General features: G+C 43.2%; 1 protein-coding gene across 2 annotated transcripts in view; it reads left to right on the top strand.

Moving 5' to 3' along the window:
- The window catches only part of itpa (inosine triphosphatase (nucleoside triphosphate pyrophosphatase)), a 37,925-nt gene extending 27,375 nt beyond the window's left edge, over positions 1-10,550 (top strand). For both annotated transcript variants that reach the window (XM_085982313.1, XM_085982312.1), the window contains 3 exons: positions 3,185-3,300; positions 10,122-10,198; positions 10,326-10,550. In XM_085982313.1, the coding sequence (XP_085838439.1) occupies positions 3,185-3,300; positions 10,122-10,198; positions 10,326-10,458 (326 nt within the window). In that variant the 3' untranslated portion in view covers positions 10,459-10,550. The remainder of the gene's footprint in view (positions 1-3,184; positions 3,301-10,121; positions 10,199-10,325) is intronic.
- The last annotated feature ends 7,606 nt before the right edge of the window (positions 10,551-18,156 follow it).

The raw sequence follows: 18,156 nt of genomic DNA, 5'->3' as shown, positions 1-18,156 counted from the left end.
CGGGCACAGAGAGGGAAAGAAAGATTGGATTGAGAGAGAGGGGGGGGAAAAAGAGACAAAGAAAAGGTAAGAGAAAAAATGTAAAAATTTTAAATTTGACGTTTCTCTAAATCTCCAACAATTCACATACCACCTTTATACTTTTAATTGTTCACTTTCTGGGCCAGAGAGGTTGATTGGCAGTCATTAACAATTGTCACGTCGTTAAAAGGGTACTTTTGCTGTTCATTACTAGACTTAACTTTCTGTAGCAAGTTTAATGGGAAATTAATGTGCATTATACTCTGTCTGCCCCCTTCTTGCCCAATTACTTAACCGGTCTACATCCCTTTGCAGCCTCTTTGCCTCCTCACAGCTTACTTTCCCACCCAGCTTTGTATCATCAGCAAACTTGGATACATTACACTCTGTCCCCCTCATCCAAGTCATTGATGTAGATTGTGAATAGCTGAGGCCCAAGCACTGATACTTGCGGCACCCCTCTCGTAACAGCCTGCGAACACGAAAATGATCCTTCTCTCTGTTTTCTGTCCGTTAACCAATCCTCAGTCGATGTTTAATATGTTGCCCCCAATCCTATTACAGTTTGTAATCCAATTTTAGCGGTCAGATTTAAAATGTGGACCTCCTTCAGCCCCCTGATTCCATTACTACCCGTAGTTTCTCCGTAGATACCCGTTATTCTCTGTGTATCACCTGCAGTTATCATTATTTGTTGTGTGGAAGATGCGTTTAATTTGATGATTTTTGTGTTGATTGATAGAGCTTTTCTGTGGACGGCGCTGAGTTTAGACAAGCACACTGACATAAGGAAGTAACAAGTTTATCGGTCATAAAATGACGAAGCTAGCGAGTAGAAGATGTAAATGAAAAGCCTTTGGCCATTCGCATGGTAGATAATTGACATCTGGGAGTGACTAGCAGGTGGAGATCTCATTTGGTTATTTTATACCATAAATCCCTCAATTTGTGACAGTTGTAGCTTTATAATTATGCATTTTATGTTGTCTGCCACTTAAAAACTGCAGCGAGATTTTGCACTACAAGTCAGTGTACTCCTGCATAGGGCTAAAATATATTGGAGGATAGTGGTTTGTTTTTGAGTTTCTCCTTTTTCCTTCCCCTGTATATTTTTCCAAACAATTTGCCAGCAGACATCCTCCTCCTACCAGGAGGGAGAAGGTCTGTTCCACAATAGTCAGCCGTGCCACTCCGTAACAGCTTGCAAGAAGAGGTGTGATTCAAGTCGAGTCTGCCAGCTGCTCTGACTTGTTCCTTGGATTGGCACCGTTCCTGCATGCTGATGAAGTAATTGAAGTGGATTTGAATGACTAGCTTCCTGGTATGAGAAGCCATGACCACCTAATCTCGTACTAGGCTTCCAAAGATATTTTAAACTCTTGCTCTTCACTGTTCTGTTTTAATGCAGTCGATCATAAGTTTGATTGGGCTTTGTTAGGAGCAGGAGGCCATTCAGCTTCTCGAGCCTGTTCCACCATTCAATTCGATCATGGCTGACCTGTATCTCAACTCCATTTACCCAGCTTGGTTCCAGATCCCTTAATACCCTTAACAAACAAAAAATCTATCACTTGAGTTTTGACATTTTCTGAGTTTTGACATTTTCTGAGTTTTGACATTTTCAATTGATCGAGACCCAACAGTTCATTGCTGGTCAAATTCATGCCTCAAAAAAAAAAAAAAGTGTATTGCCCTGCAGCTTAGCTGAATAATATGCTACCATAAATGGTGTGACGGTGAGCAATACAGACTCGGAAAGCCCCCCCAGATTCAATCCCTGGTGACTGCTGGGTTAGCCAAGCTAAGCTGGAGTGGTGACGATAAGGCTATAGTTGGCCTCCGTGTTCCTGCGCTAGAAAGCGGCAAAAAAAAAAATCAGCCAGGGTTCCCGCTCTTGAATGCTCGCCACTGTGCTCATGTGGACAGAATCACGATGCCCCCACAGTTGAATAGCCTGCCACTGTTCATTGTCCAGGATTGTAAATGAAGGGTGGTGAGGTACCAAAGGGGCATCAGCCACTGCCTTTTGGGAGAAAACTAGAGAAGGAAAAATAGTCAATGTATAGTTGTGGCATTGATGGAAATCGGTAAATGAAATTTGCGTTAATTCTCTTTTTAAATTAGCAGTAAAACCTGATGGTCATTCAGACATATTACTGGCATGCTAGTAGGTTTAGTAATGGAAGACTACTCTTGTTTTCGAGAGCATGAGCTTGAATCCCAGTACCGGTGAGTTTTTCCCAACATTTGGCCAAACTACTAAATGAAGCAATTCACCTTGTCGGGGGTTGGGGGGCGACAAAGTCACTTGTGCCTTGGAGCAGTGACCCCACTGTAACAAGAAAGTGGTGGCTCAGTGCTGATCCAACATGCTGCTTTATGGACTAGATAGGAGATGGGTTTTCAGCTGTGATGTTGAGGGATATGCCAAATGTGCAATATTGCAGAGACGGGGAAAGGAGACTATTGGTGGGCACAAAAGAATCAGGAGCTTGGGAGCAGGTCGACAGCCGCGCGCTGGAGCGAGTACTATGTGCGAAAACGAGAAATAAATAGAATCATACTGCACAGAAAGAGGCCATTCAGCCCATCGTGCCTGTGCCTGCTCTCTGATAGAGCTATCCAATTAGTCCCACTCCCCCGCTCTTTCCCCATAGCCCTTTATATCCATTTCCCTTTTGAAAGTTATTGTAGAATCTGCTTCCATCACCCTTGCAGGCAGTGCATTCCAGATCGTCCTAACTCGCTGCGTTTATATAAAAAAAAAAAAATTTTTAATTCTCCATCTCCCCCTGGATTTTTTGCCAATTATCTTAACCTGTGTCCTCTGGTTACTGACCCTTCTGCCAGTGGAAACGGTTTCTCCCTATCTACTCTATCAAAACCCTCATAATTTTGAACACCTCTGTTATAGCTATTAAATATTAAAAATAGGAAGAAGGAAAAATAAAGGACATTTTCTGTCATTCAGTCAGACAGCAATATTGGTCCGAGCCATAAAGAAATCGGCAGCAGAGGATATCCTACACTCCAGCTGTAGAAGGCTGGTCATTAGTTTTTAACTCAACAGAACATCCGCCTTTTACTGAGGTTTTGTTACTCGCACAACACAAAAATACAACTGCTGCTAATTTGTACCACACTTGTGCTTCTCTCTTTCTAGGTTTGCACAAGCTGTTAGCAGGCTTTGAAGACAAATCAGCTTATGCACTTTGTACCTTTGCGTACAGCACAGGAAACCCGAAAGACCCAGTGAAACTATTTCGAGGGAAAACTCCGGTATGTATTTATAAAGGAGCAGTGCGCGAGTGGCCCGATTCCTCTGCCCACTGAAACAACCGCATGCAAAATCGGGGTGCTCATCGGTCAGTAGCGAATGAATAATAGGCTGCTGTCCCTGACCCTGTGAATTTTGCATCCGTGTTGTACTTGCCCGGTGTTGGGAGACATTGGGGTAAATTTTCTTATTTGTTGAGTGGTAGTTGGCAGCCATGTTTCCCACATTGCAACAGTGACTACACTTCAAAAGTACTTCATTGGCTGTAAAACGCTTTGGGACATCCTGAGGTCGTGAATGGCACAATAGAAATGCAAGTCTTTTTTTTCTTGGCACCTGGGCCTCGGAGCTTAGCAGGACCGAGAGAACGGGCAGAAAGCCGTGAGCAGTGTCTCCACAATTTTGCAACAAGGGCTTCCACCCTGCCGAGCTCTTGTGTCCCAGTGCCGAAGAGAAAAATCGACCCTGTTCTCAAAATATCAAAACCAACAAATGAAAACTAACTGTAGGAGCAAGAGACCTTCCTCCTTTTAGACCATTATAATTAGGGTAGAATCTAAAGCCCAGGCTGAGCTAAATGTTTCTTTTCAAAGGGAGTTGGATTTGAAAGTGATGACATTTCATTTTTTAAATCATAGAAACATAAAAGATAGGAGCAGGAGTAGGCCATTCGGCCCCTCGAGCCTGCTCCGCCATTCAATGTGATCATCCAAATTCAGTACCCGGTCCCTGCTTTCTCCTTATACCCCTTGATCCCTTTAGCCTTAAGAAAGATATCCAACTCCTTCTTGAATATATTTAATGAACTGGCCTATACTGCCTTCTGTGGTAGTGTTTCACGGGTTCACCACTCTGTGGGTGAAGAAATTCCTCCTCATTTCTGTCCTAAATGGCTTACCCCTTATCCTTAGACTGTGACCCCTGGTTCTGGACTCCCCGACCATCGGGAACATCCTTCCTGCATCTAGTCTGTCCAGTCCTGTCAGAATTTTATACGTTTCAATGAGATCCCCTCTCATTCTTCTAAACTCCAGCGAGTACAAGCCCAATTGACCCAATCTCCCCTCATACGTCATTCCTGCCATCCCAGGTATCAGCCTGGTGAATCTTTGCTGAACTCCTTCCATGGCAAGAACATCCTTCCTCAGATAAGGTGATCAAAACTGCACACAATACTCAAGATGTGGTCTCACCAAGGCCCTGTACAACTGCAGCAAGACATCCTTGTTCCTGTACTCGAACCCCCTCGCTACGAAGGCCAACATGCCATTTGCCGCCTTAACTGCCTGCTGCACCTGCATGCTTACCTTCAGCGACTGGTGCACAAGGACACCCAGGTCTCGTTGCACTTCCCCTTCTCCCAATCTATTGCCATTCAGATAATAATCTGCCTTCCTGTTTTTGCCACCAGAGTGGATAACCTCACATTTATCCATGTTATATTGCATCTGCCATGCTTTTGCCCAATCACCCAACCTGTCCAAATCATCCTGGAGTTTCTCGGCATCCTCCTCACAGCACACACGCCCACCCAGCTTTGTGTCGTCTGCAAACTTGGAGATATTACATCTAGTTCCCTTGTCTAGATCATTAATATATATTGTGAATAGCTGGGGTCCAAGGACCGATCCCTGCGGTACCCCACTAGTCACTGCCTGCCACTCGGAAAAAGACCCGTTTATTCCAACTCTTTGCTTTCTGTCTGCCAACCAGTTCTCTATCCAAGTCAATACCTTGCCCCCAATCCCATGTGCCTTAACTTTACACGCTAATCTCTTATGCGGGACCTTATCGAAAGCCTTCTGAAAGTCCAAATACACCACATCCACTGGTTCTCCCTTATCTATTTTACCAGTTACATCCTCAAAAATCCAGTAGATTAGTCAAGCACGATTTACCTTTTGTAAATCCATGTTGACTTTGTCCGATCATGTCACTGTTTTCCAAGTGCTCTGCTATTACATCTTTTGTCAGGCTTACTGGTCTGTAATTCCCTGTTTTCTCTCTTCCACCTTTTTTGAATAGTGGGGTAACATTAGCTACCCGCCAATCCATGGGTACTGTTCCAGATTCCATCGAATGCTGGAAGATGATCAGCAAAGCATCAACTATTTCTAGGGCCACTTCCTTGAGTACCCTTTCTTTTTTGATCTTGCTGTGTTGACCTCAACGATTTGATTTGTACCTCAACCTGGCAAAGATTTTTTTTTCTGCTCGTAGTCAGATGGGGCTTTTTGGATTTTGTGTTTGTAATCTGCTGACATTGGGAATGTGCATTACTTTGCAGAAGTGGTTAAAAAATAGGGAGTACACACGTGGAAAATATCAAAACCAGGAAACTAGATACATATCTGATGGAGTTGGTGAAAGAAAAAGGCCATCATCAGTTGTAACCATTGCACATTGTAATCATTTTCATTGTTTGACCTTAAAGTTTACATATTTGCTTGAAGTAGTTTTACAATCTACTTAATGTTCTTCTCTAATCTTGCTGAGCATTGTCCAAATTGGAGATCTTTTGCAGGTTGCATAGACTAGGCTTGTATTCCCTTGCGTATAGAAGATTAGATGGTGATCTAATTGAGGTGTTTAAGATGATTAAAGGATTTGATAGGGTAGATAGAGAGGAACTATTTCCTCTAGTGGGGGAGTCCAGAAACAAGGGGGCATAACCTTAAAATGAGAGCTAGACCGTTCGGGGTGATGTCAGGAAGCACTTCTTCACAAAGGGTAGTGGAAATCTGGAACACCCTCCCCCAAAAAGCTGCTGAGGCTGGGGGTCAATTGAAAATTTCAAAACTGAGGTTGATTGATTGTTAGGCAAGTGTATTAAGAGATACGGAACCAAGGTAGGTCAATGGAGTCGAGATACAGATCAGCCATGAGCTAATTGAATGGCGGAACAGGTGCGAGGGGCTGAAGGGCCTCCTCCTGTTCCTAAGTTGTAATGGAAGTCTGTAGCCAAATCTGGTGTTACTCAGGAGTTATGACTTTTTTTTGAGCTTGAGAAAGGTGGGCCACATTCGCAGCACCCTGGTGAGAGAACTTGCCTAGATAGCCCTAGATAAATCTGATGAAGAAGGCCCTTCTCAGTTCACCCATCCATAAAGACCCTACAGTGTCTCCATTGTGGCCACCAGTTGTTTGAATAATTTGAAGTTTGCCTCTGCTACCCTACCCAGAGGTCCATTTCCTGTGTTCACTTTTGTGTGTGAAACTGTGTGAGAAGGGTAAAGACTTGAAAGCCATCAGTAGCTTCATGGTTAAATGCAATTTATGGAGTGGTATTTAAAAACACGCAGGCTGAGATAGCCTCTGGTGTGTGCTGTCAGCCGTTCTAAGCTGCATTTGGGAATAAGGATATACCATAATTAGCCTTGGCGCTGTTTCTGTGCTTTATATCCTTTGTCAACTTCATTCCTTGGCTGAGAAATGGAAGAGCGGGGGGGTTGGGGGGGAGATATCACAGGTTTCCTGCTTCTGATCACTATCCAATGATACCAGCTAGAAGCCTGCATATATGGGTCATGGCTGAGGATAGGCCCAGCTCAGTTGTGCATATTCACACCTAAATAATAGGTGAGGTGCTACTGCCACATACTGACCTGTGTCCTATCATGAATTACTGGCTTCATGTGAGAAGAGGGGGTTGGGGGTGGTTTAAAAATGTGAGGGGATCATTTTTTTGTTTCTGTCCTTTCCCCGAACAAAATATAGACTCATGCCGGGACTGCCCGCCTCTACTTGGGTGCAGATTTACAAGTATGAGTTTAGGAGACGCCATCTTTGGGAGAAGGCAGGCTGGGGTACCGCAAGGATCAGTGCTTGGGCCTCCGCTATTCACAATCCTATATCAATGATTTAGATGAGGGGACCAGATGTAATATATCCAAGTTTGCTAATGATACAAAGCTGGGTGGGAATGTAAGTTGTGAGGAGGATGTAAAGAGGCTTCAAGAGGATATAGACAGGCTAAGTGAGTGGGCAAGAACATAGCAAATGGAATATAATGTGGAGAAATGTGAAGTTATCCACTTTGGTAGGAAACATAGAAAAGCAGAATATTTTTTAAATGGTGAGCGATTGGGAAATGTTGGTGTTCAGAGGGACCTGGGTGCCCTTGTACACGAATCACTGAAAGTTAACATGCAGGTACAGCAAGCAATTAGGAAAGCAAATGGTATGTTGGCCTTTATTACAAGAGGATAAGATTAAAGACATCTTGCTGCAATTATATAGGGCCCTGGTGAGACCACACCTGGAGTATTGTGTACAGTTCTGGTCTCCTTACCTAAGGAAGGATATACTTGCCATAGAGGGAGTGCAACAAAGGTTCACCAGACTGGTTCCTGGGATGGGGGGATTGTCCTATGAGAACAGATTGAGTAGACTAGGCCTATATTCTCTGGAGTTTAGAAGAATAAGAGGTGATCTCATTGAAACATACAAAATTCTTACTGGGCTTGACTGGGTAGATGCAGGGATGATGTGTCCCCTGGCTGGGGAGTCTAGAACCAGGGGTCACAATCTCAGAATAAGGGGTCGGCCATTTAGGACTGAGATGAGGAGAAATTTCTTCACTTGGATGGGGTGGTGAATCTTTGGAATTCTCTACCCCAGAGGGCTGTGGAGACTCAGTCATTGAGTATATTCAAGTCAGCGATCGATAGATTTTTGAATATTAAGGGATATGGGGATAATGTGGGAAGGTGGAGTTGAGGTAGAAGATCAGCCATGTTCTTATTGAATGGCGGAGCAGGCTCGAGGGGCCGAATATTTTTTTTAATTCATTGATGGGATGTGGGCGTCGCTGGCTAGGCCTGCATTTAGTGCCCATCCCTAATTGCCCTTGAGAAGATGGTGGTGAGCCGCCGCCTTGAACCGCTGCAGTCCATATGGTGTAGGTACACCCACAATGCTGTTAGGAAGGGAGTTCCAGGATTTTGGCCCAGCGACAGTGAAGGAACGGCGATACAGGTCCAAGTCAGGATGGTGTGTGTCTTGGAAGGGAACTTGTAGGTGGTGATGTTCCCATGCGTCTGCTGCCCTTGTCCTTCTAAGTGGTAGAGGTCGTGGGTTTGGAAGGTGCTGTTGAAGGAGCTTTGGCGAGTTGCTGCAATGCATCTTGTAGATGGTACACAGTGCGCCGGTGGTGGAGGGAGTGAATGTTGAAGGTGGTGGATGGAGTGCCAATCAAGCAGGCTGCTTTATCCTGAATAGTGTCGTGCTTCTTGAGTGTTGTTGGAGCTGCACTCATCCAGGCAAGTGGAGAGTATTCCATCACACTCCTGACTTGTGCCTTGTAGATGGTGGAAAGGCTTTGGGGAGTCAGGAGGTGAGACACTCGCCGCAGAATTCCCAGCCTCTGGCCTGCTCTTGTAGCCACAGTATTTATATGGCTGCTCCAGTTCAGTTTCTGATCAATGGTAACCCCCAGGATGTTGATAGTGGGGGATTCAGCGATGATAATGCCATTGAATGTCATGGGGAGATGGTTAGAGTCTAGCTTGTTGGAGATGGTCATTGCCTGGCACTTGTGTGAATGTTACTTGCCACTTGTCAGCCCAAGTCTGAATGTTGTCCAGGTCTTGCTGCATATGGACACGGACTGCGTCAGTATCTGACGAGTCTCGAATGGTGCTGAACAGTGTGCAATCATCAGCGAACATCCCCACTTCTGACCTTATGATGGAGGGAAGGTCATTGATGAAACAGCTGAAGATGGTTGGGCCTAGGACACTGCCCTGAGGAACTCCTGCAGTGATGTCATGTGATTGAGATGAATTACCTCCAACAACCACAGCTAACTTCCTTTGTGCTAGGTATGATTCCAACCAATGGAGAGTTTTCTCCTTGATTCCCATTGACTTCAGTTTTGCTAGGGCTCCTTGATGCCACACTTGATCAAATGCTGCCTTGATGTCAAGGGCAGTCACTCTCACCTCACCTCTTGAGTTCAGCTCTTTTGTCCATGTTTGGACCAAGGCTGTAATGAGGTCAGGAGCTGAGTGGCCCTGGCGGAACCCAAACTGGGCGTCAGTTAGCAGGTTATTGCTGAGTAAGTGCCTCTTGATAGCCCTGTCGACGACACCTTCCATCACTTTGCTGATGATTGAGAGTAGATTGATGGGACGGTAATTGGCCGCGTCGGATTTGTCCTGCTTTTTGTAGACAGGACATACATGGGCAATTTTCCACATTGCCGGGTAGATGCCAGTGTTGTAGCTGTACTGGAACAGCTTGGCTAGGGGTGCAGCTAGTTCTGGAGCACAAGTCTTCAGTACTATTGCCGGAATGTTGTCAGAGCCCATAGCCTTTGCAGTATCCAGTGTCTTCAGCTGTTTCTTGACATCACGTGGAGTGAATTGAATGGGCTGAAGACTGGCATCTGTGATGCTGGGGACCTCAGGAGGAGGCCGAGATGGGATCATCCACTCGGCACTTCTGGCTGAAGATAGTTGCAAATGCTTCAGCCTTGTCTTTTGCACTCACGTGCTGGGCTCCACCATCATTGAGGATGGGGATATTTTTGGAGCCTCCTCCTCCTGTTAACTGTTTAATTGTCCACCACCATCACTCACGACTGGATGTGGCCGACTCCTGTTCCTATTTCTTATGTTTGTGTTCATAAATTGGCGAGATAGTGAAGACAGTCTTAGTGCAATTATAACAGCGGTGAACCATCCAGCCTTTCTGGCGGATGCAGAGCTGTGGATGGCAACGGACTACAGTGGGGAATTGTGAATGGGAGGGGAGACCACAGATTGGAAATGAATGATTTTTCTTTTTAACTAAATGACTAGATATCTCTTCTGTTATCTAGGGCAAAATAGTCCATCCTAGGGGGCCAAGAGACTTTGGTTGGGACCCTTGCTTTCAGCCTGATGGCTTTGACCAGACGTAAGTGCTGAAACATTCTTCAAGTTGTTGCGACGCCAGTCTTTTTAGATTTGAGCGTGGATATTTTACCCGATTTGCTTTGGCGATTAGATAGTGATGATCTGTGTCTTTCATTGAATCTCCCCAGATATGCAGAAATGCCCAAAGTGGTGAAGAATTCAATATCCCACCGTTACAAAGCACTTCGTGAATTGGCAGATCATTTTATTGGGATGAATGATTCTTCAAAAAAGCCCAGGCTAGAAGAGGAAAGCCATTAATGTCTGCATGTTTCATCTATTATAAAAAAGAAAAAAAAATGAGTGATGTAATATTTGTGTCAAACAGGTGGCAATAAATATTTTAAAATATGTGGTACAGTACATTTTGGGAAAGTTAGTGGGTTATGATGGACAAGCAAGGCAGTTCATCCTCATACCCTCATCTGCGTTAAACAAGTCTTGGCTAAACCTAATAAATGGGATGCTCTGAGGACAAGTCAATTTGGACCACCCGTGTGCACATCCTTGCAGAGAATTCCAGGTGTTTTCTTTTCCCGCCTCCCTTAGCCAGCTGACTAAGAGCCGCTCTTTAACGCTTCCACAGGAGATGGCCCTCGATGGTTCACATCATTTTCTGCCAGATGCTCCCACCAACACAGGTGAAATTTGCCCTCTCGGCAGCACTCCAGATCATTTGTCATTCAAAATCAGGATTCTAATCGGTCTTCCATATTGTAGTCAGTGTATTTTTGGTATAGTTCAACATACTGTATTTTGCAAATTATAGTAAGAGTGGGGGGGGCTGAAAATGTATTTTTATAGGGTTCTGTAATAGTAATCCATAAACAACGTGCTCTGTATCCAGGGTCATTGGTCATGGGAGAACATAATCGGGTAGAAATTTATGTATTTTTAAAAACTTGTGTTTTCTGGTGGCGGCCAGCAGTGGTCCCTTTTAAAGACTGCTGGTTAGGCTGCATGTAGTCCTCATTCAGGGCACTCCAGTTTTACACAGGGGGCCTCAAACAGGCGTCAGGCCCAAGTGGCCCAACGCTTGTTTCAGGTGTGGGCCCTCGACACCAATATGGTGGGGGCGCCCTTCCTGCCTGCCGTATTGAAGGGTTAGGTGCTTGTTTAGGGCCCGAAAAAGAAAAAAAACAGGCACGGCATCATTTCATTCCTACCCCAATTTCTTTTTGTTTTGGCAGGAGCAATGCAACTGCAGTTAGAAAGAGTTAAGTAATACAAATAAGTAAGCTTTTAAATAATTACCAAAGGCACAAAATTCCTGTGTCCCCCTGCAACCAATTTTTTATCCACTTTATAAAACTACCTTTTTTTTAACAACAATTTTTATAGTTTGTTTTCCCTAAATTCTTACCTACCACATGGTGGTGAGATTCTGTATGCTGGCAAAACAATTTTATAAGACAGATGTGACCTCATAAATTGAATAGCACTTTTGAAATGCATAATATTGCACTCATTATGAAAGAATGCTTGTTCCTGTTTAGGGTTATGGACATTGCCTTATTGTGACGTACTCTGCTACCTAGACAGAAGTCTCTAACTATTACTGGAACTTAAATCGGGGCATTATTTTTTCAACTTCCTCCTCCGCGCGCCCCCCTCCCCACCACCAACTACCAGCTATTCTTGTAAAACCTTTAGCTTCTTATAAATAAGGCTGAAATCAAAGCAAGTTTTGCAATCCCTCAAGTCTTTTCTGGAAAAAGAACTTTGGAATTTGTTTCACATTTTTACTTGCCCCTTTCAAATCTTCAGTGAAGGAGGCCACTCCTGCTGGGTCCTCCAGTACTTTGCCCAAGTGACTATTCATTGTGTGAACTAACACCAGCGTGGTATTTTACAATTGAAATGTCATCACAGCGAAGCCTCATCCTGTATTCACTCCATGTCAAAGGGAAGAACGTGCATTTACCTAGCACCTTTGAGGTCCTTTGGGTGTGCCAAAGTGCTTTAGGCGGTTAAGAAGGCAAATGGTATGTTGGCCTTCATAGTGAGAGGGTTTGAGTACAGGAACAAGGATGTCTTGCTGCAATTGTACAGGGCCTTGGTGAGACCACATCTGGAGTATTGTGTGCAGTTTTGGTCGCCTTATCTGAGGAAGGATGTTCTTGCCATGGAAGGAGTTCAGCGAAGATTCACCAGGCTGATACCTGGGATGGCAGGAATGACGTTTGAGGAGAGATTGGGTCAATTGGGCTTATACTCGCTGGAGTTTAGAAGCATGAGAGGGGATCTAATTGAAACTTATAAAATTCTGACAGGACGGACAGACTAGATGCAGGAAGGATGGTCGGGGAGTCCAGAACCAGGGGTCGCAGTCTAAGGATAAGGGGTAAGCCATTTAGGACAGAAATGAGGAGGAATTTCTTCACCCAGAGAGTGGTGAACCTGTGGAATTCTCTACCACAGAAGGCAGTAGAGGCCAATTCATTAAATATATTCAAGAAGGAGTTGGATATATTTCTTAAGGCTAAAGGGATCAAGGGGTATGGGGAGAAAGCAGGGACCGGGTACTGAATTTGGATGATCAGCCATGATCGCATTGAATGGCGGAGCAGGCTCGAGGGGCCGAATGGCCTACTCCTATCTTTTTTATATTTACAGCCAGTGGATTACACGCTTTCTATAGAGTTATGTTTTCAGTTAGACTCCCTCCTCCTTTGTACCTCGGATACCAAAGACCATTGTGTAACTGCCAGCACTACCCAAGCTGAGACCAGCTAGCTCAGTGCAGACCTGGAATCGAACCAGGACCTTCCTGATCCATGCAGTACCCTTACAGAGCCACTGTAGAAAAAAGCTATTCTCATCTCATTTAATTATTTTGTTTTAATGGTTTTCAGCTTTTTTTATTGTTAAATTTCACCATAAATCACAGTAGTTGCTGAATGGGGAATACTGATGCTAACATAAATGATCAAAGCTTTCACAAGAACACCTTTGAAACCAGTGTCACTTATCTGAAACGTTGACGGCTTAAAAGCCCTAACTTGAAACAAAATTTAGCAGAGGATGACGCTATGATTAAAGCAAAAACTGCTGGGGATATTTTTGTGTGTCAGCAGAATCAAAACACTTTTCAACACTTTGAAAAGATGCTTAAGTCTAGATGGAACAATGCATTTTACAAATTTTGTTTGTGTGGATTTTTTTGGGTGCAAAAATGAAAAATACATTGGCTGTTGACTGTCCATGCTTTCTTAACCAAAGGGGATAGGAGAAAGCTAATTTAAAAATGTTGTCTTTTGGACAAAAAAAAATTCAAAATACAGCCTAACCGTGATATTTTTGAGGAAATGTACCTTGGTTTTGTGGAAAGTTTCCATGATGCTCCCTCCAGATTATCCAAGTATCATCCAAGATTACCAGGCATTTAACAAAACTCTCACATCCCAAATTAATCAAGCATCCCAAATTTACAGGTACAGCAATGGGAAAGTTTCGTATTATATAAGGTAGTAATTGAGTCTGACCTTCTGTTACATTTGACGGTGCCGCTGCTTTTCCAATAAGGATTTAGCAGAATCGCAGGTGCCTCCGTGGGTCTGCCTTGCTGGCCTTCATGTCCTGACAACCCAGGTTTGAGTAATGCTTTCAAACACTGAAAGAGATTAGCAGAGAGGCTCTCCAGGGGTACATTGGAATTGTCAAGCAATAACTAAACATCCGCTGCCTGATTTTTAAAAGAACGGCCAACCTTACAAACACTGACAGCCCTCTGCATTCACCAATGTTTTGGGAGCATTGTGTTTGAAAACGTAACTTGAATAAAATTTTATTCCAAACTGACAAAAATGTGTCCTGTGGAAAATTACCAAAATATTTAGCGAGTGGAAGGCTTTAATTTGTATGGAATGACTAGCCCTGTTTCCATCTACCAGGCTGAGTTTAAAATGTATTTCTAGATGATTTAAAAAATTCTAATGGTGCACCATCACTGGAGGGGAGGGAGGGGCAATTTAATTAAGCAGCGTTACTCTGGTTGCTGTCTCATGCGGAGCTGGCAGTTGCTACTTCTGTTTGTTCTGCTAGAAAGCCCAATTAGTCCCATGAGATATAATTTTATATGCCATCAATCTTGGACACTGGCTCATAGTTTTGGTCTGAACATGTTAGTGAAACTAACTGCTGCTCTTAGGGGTCTAAACAAAGATACTACCTCATATGCATCGATGGCACAGATTTGATTTTATTAAAAACTGCTGCTACATAAATTCATCTAATTAGGAATTGTCAATGTCTTTAACTGCTTTAATATGCTTATGTCAACGAATGAATTGTCCATTTTCCTCGGTGAAAGTTCACGGTGGTATAGAACTACATGTTATTTTTTAGATACTTATTAAAGGTCAAATTCTTCCACGCACCATTAATATATATCCTCATGAGTGCTTGTCCAGACTTTCAGATAGCTATTAACCATGACATATTAGCCTTTATTACAAAGGGATTGGAGTATAAAAGTAAAGAAGCCTTATTACAATTATATAGGGCCTTGGTGAGACCACACCTGGAGTACTGTGCACAGGTTTGGTGTCCTTACCCAAGGAAGGGTATACTTGCCATAGAGGGAGTGCAATGAAGGTTCACTAGATTGATTCCTGGGATGGGGGGATTGTCCTATGAGGAGAGATTGAGTAGATTAGGCCTATATTCCCTAGAGTTTAGAAGAATGCGAGGTAATCTCATTGAAACATACAAAATTCTTAAGGGGCTTGACAGGGTAGATGCTGAGAGGATGTTTCCCCTGGCTGGATAGTCTAGAACTAGGGGTCACAGTATCAGAAAAAGGGGTCGACCATTTAGGACTGAGATGAGAAATTTCTTCACCCAAAGGGGTTGCGAATCTTTGGAATTCTCTACCCCAGAGAGCTATGGATGCTCAGTCATTGAGTATATTCAAGACAAAGATCGATAGATTTTTGGACTCTAGAGGAATCGAGGGATATGGGGATAATGCAGGAATGTGGAGTTACAGTTGAAGATCAGCCATGATCTTAATAAATGGCGGAGCAGGCTCAAAGGGCCGCATGGCCCACTCCTGCCCCTATTTCTTGAGGATTTGTAGCGATATTATCACCTACATTTTTTTTGAATCTGTGGTAATTTTCTAATATTCAGTAGAGTATTGGAGAGGAAAACCCGCTCGACTCCACCTAATCCGTCTTTATGCAGATACTAACTGACCTCCAATCCATAGAGGGGATATGTTGCCCCATCTGTCACCACTCCACACATCATCTGAAGCAAATGGATGGAGGAGCCTGTCCATAAAGAGTCTTCAAAAATCAGTTCCTCTGGAAAATCAGAGATAAAGGAGGTACATCATGGTAAGTATCAAGAAAGAAAAGCTTGCATTTTTATAGTGCTTTTCATGAGCTTAGGATGTTCTGAAGGCCTTTACAGCCAATTGAGTACTTTTGAAGTATTGTCGCTGTTGTAATCTGTTAGAGAAAGGTACTTTCCCCAATTTTACTTTTTTGGGTTTTTTTTTCTTAATGTTTAGAGGTAACCATAATGGAACACTACCTCCCACCCGACTATGTTTTGCACCCTTTGTCAGCATCAAGTGTCTCATGTCAGGTGCAGCATCACCAGATGCAGAGACGAGCTCTGTACTCTGTCCCAGCAATATGCCTGATCCCCACTCTCAAAGCATCCACACTGCACTAGTTTGAACTACCCCTACTTCCTCTACAAACTCGCCTTTTTTAAGTGAGGTTCTGACCTTCATGTTTTACAAATCAGACAGATAAAACAAAATCTACAAATGTTGAAAATGCATGAGAGTTCATCAGCATTTGAAAAGAAAAAAGACGAGTTAATGTTTTGGGTTACAACCCTTCATCATGGGGCTCACTTGCCTTTTTCAGTTTGGATGAAGACTACCTTAAACGTTAACCTGGTTTTTTTCATTTTCTTTTAAATCATAAAATCTTACAGCATAGTAAAAGGCCATTTGGCCCATCTAAACTGTGCCGGCTCTTTGCAAGAGCTCTCCAATTAGTCCCGCCCCTTGTTCTTTCCCCATATCCTTGTAATTTTCTCCTTTTCAAGTATTTATCCAATTCCCTTTTGAAATTTGTTATTGAATCTACTTCCACCACTCTTTAAGGCAGTGCATTCCAGATCATAACAACTCGCTGTGTTTATATTAAAAAAATGTCTCCTCATCTCCTCCTTGGCTCTTTTGACAATCTGTGTCCTCTGGTTACCGACCCAGCCACCACTAGAAACAACTTCTCCTTATTTACTGTACCAAAACCCTCCATCATTTTGAAAACCTATTAAATCTCCCCTTAACCTTCTCTTTATCAACTTTGTATTTCCACATTTTATGGCTATATTAAAAATAGGTTTATTGAAACGGAGGTGGTGTACTTTTAAATGTATTAAATGGGCCTGTGTAAAGTTGGGAATTATTTCTTAGAACGATAAATGTTTACAGCACAGAAGAAGGCCATTGGCCCACCACATCTGTGCCTGCTCCATGCTAGAGCAAATCACAAACTAATACCACAGCCCTGCACTTTCGATAGCCCTGTATCATCTTCTGAATCAAATATTTATCCCACTTTCCTTTAAAATACATTATGGTCTCTGCCTCAAATACTCTTTGTGGCAAAGTATTCCATGCTTCAAAAATCCTCTGTGTAAAGAAATTTCTCTGAACCCCTCTCATTCTCTTAATGACATTTTTTAATTTATGACCTCATTACTTTTTTTTTATTCGCTTATGGCACCTGGGCATCGCTGGCAAGGCCAGCATTTATTGCCCATCCCTAGTTGCCCTTGAGAAGGTGACCGAGTGGAAATAGTCTTTCCCTATTCACTCTACCAAAACCCTTCATAATTTAAAAAAACTCTTAATAAATCTCCTCTTAGCCTTGTTTGCTCCAGTCTCAATAGCCCCAATATAAGCGTCCCCTCATAACTGGTGAATCTATGCTGTTCACTCCCCATTGTGTTAATGTCCTTTATATAATGGGAAACCCAAAACTGCACACAGTACTTTAGCCGTGGTCTAACCAATGGGCCAAAACTTGCTGGAGCTGGGCATCTCGCAGCGTACCCAGTTAGTTAGACTTTCCTGCACACTTCAGCTTGAAAAATGTTTGTGGCGTAACTTGCTGGAGAGCTGATAACGGCGCGGTGAGGGCATCTGGGATCCTAGTGAACGGTGGGACCAACAGTCTATCTCCTTAACCAATGAGATTTAAGGATTGAGAAATAAACAGAGTAACGATGGAGAAGGAGGGTGAATTAGAGTCAAATCAGGTACAGAAAGAAAGAGGGAAAGAAAGATTGGACTAAGAAAAAAGAGACAGAAAGGAAAAGTAAAATAAAATTTAAATTAGAAATGTTTTAAATCGCTAAGAACAATTGACTATGCAGTAATGAGGTGCCACAGTTTAAATTGTACCCTTTCTGGGTCTGAGAGGTTGATTGGCAGTCATTAGCAATTATCATGTCGTTAAAAGGATACTTGTGGTCTTAATTACCAGACTTAACTTTCTGTGATGAGTTTAATGGGCAATTAATGTGCAAATCCAGCAAGTTCTTAAAAATAATGGGGTGGCTAAGAGATGCGGCTTGTGAAAAGCAAACAGCAGAGCAGCGAAAATCGACCAGCGAGTTCTGGAGATTCACAACTCGCGGCGTATCTCTTAATCCCCGGAACTCGCTGACTGGCCGATTTGCGCATTAATAACGGCATGCATTGTTAATACACCGTTATTTTTCCAGCTAGATTTGGCCCATAATTTTTTTTTTTGCAAGTGTATCTTTGCATTTTATTTTTGTATTTTATTGCTCTTCCTGCTCACCACTTCCTACTGCCTCTGTGTTATCAGACTGCCTGGGGGTAATTTTGACTTTGGGCCACAGTGTAACCTGAGCGATGCTGATACTGCCATTGAAGTCCATGGAAATGAAAATCAGGAGCGA

This window comes from Somniosus microcephalus, chromosome 3, assembly GCF_052327205.1.
Source record: "Somniosus microcephalus isolate GS21.2 chromosome 3, FLI_Smic_1.0, whole genome shotgun sequence".
NCBI classification, from domain to species: Eukaryota; Metazoa; Chordata; class Chondrichthyes; order Squaliformes; family Somniosidae; genus Somniosus; species Somniosus microcephalus.
Note: the sequence above shows the minus strand (reverse complement) of the source record. Positions and strands in the feature narration are given on the sequence as shown.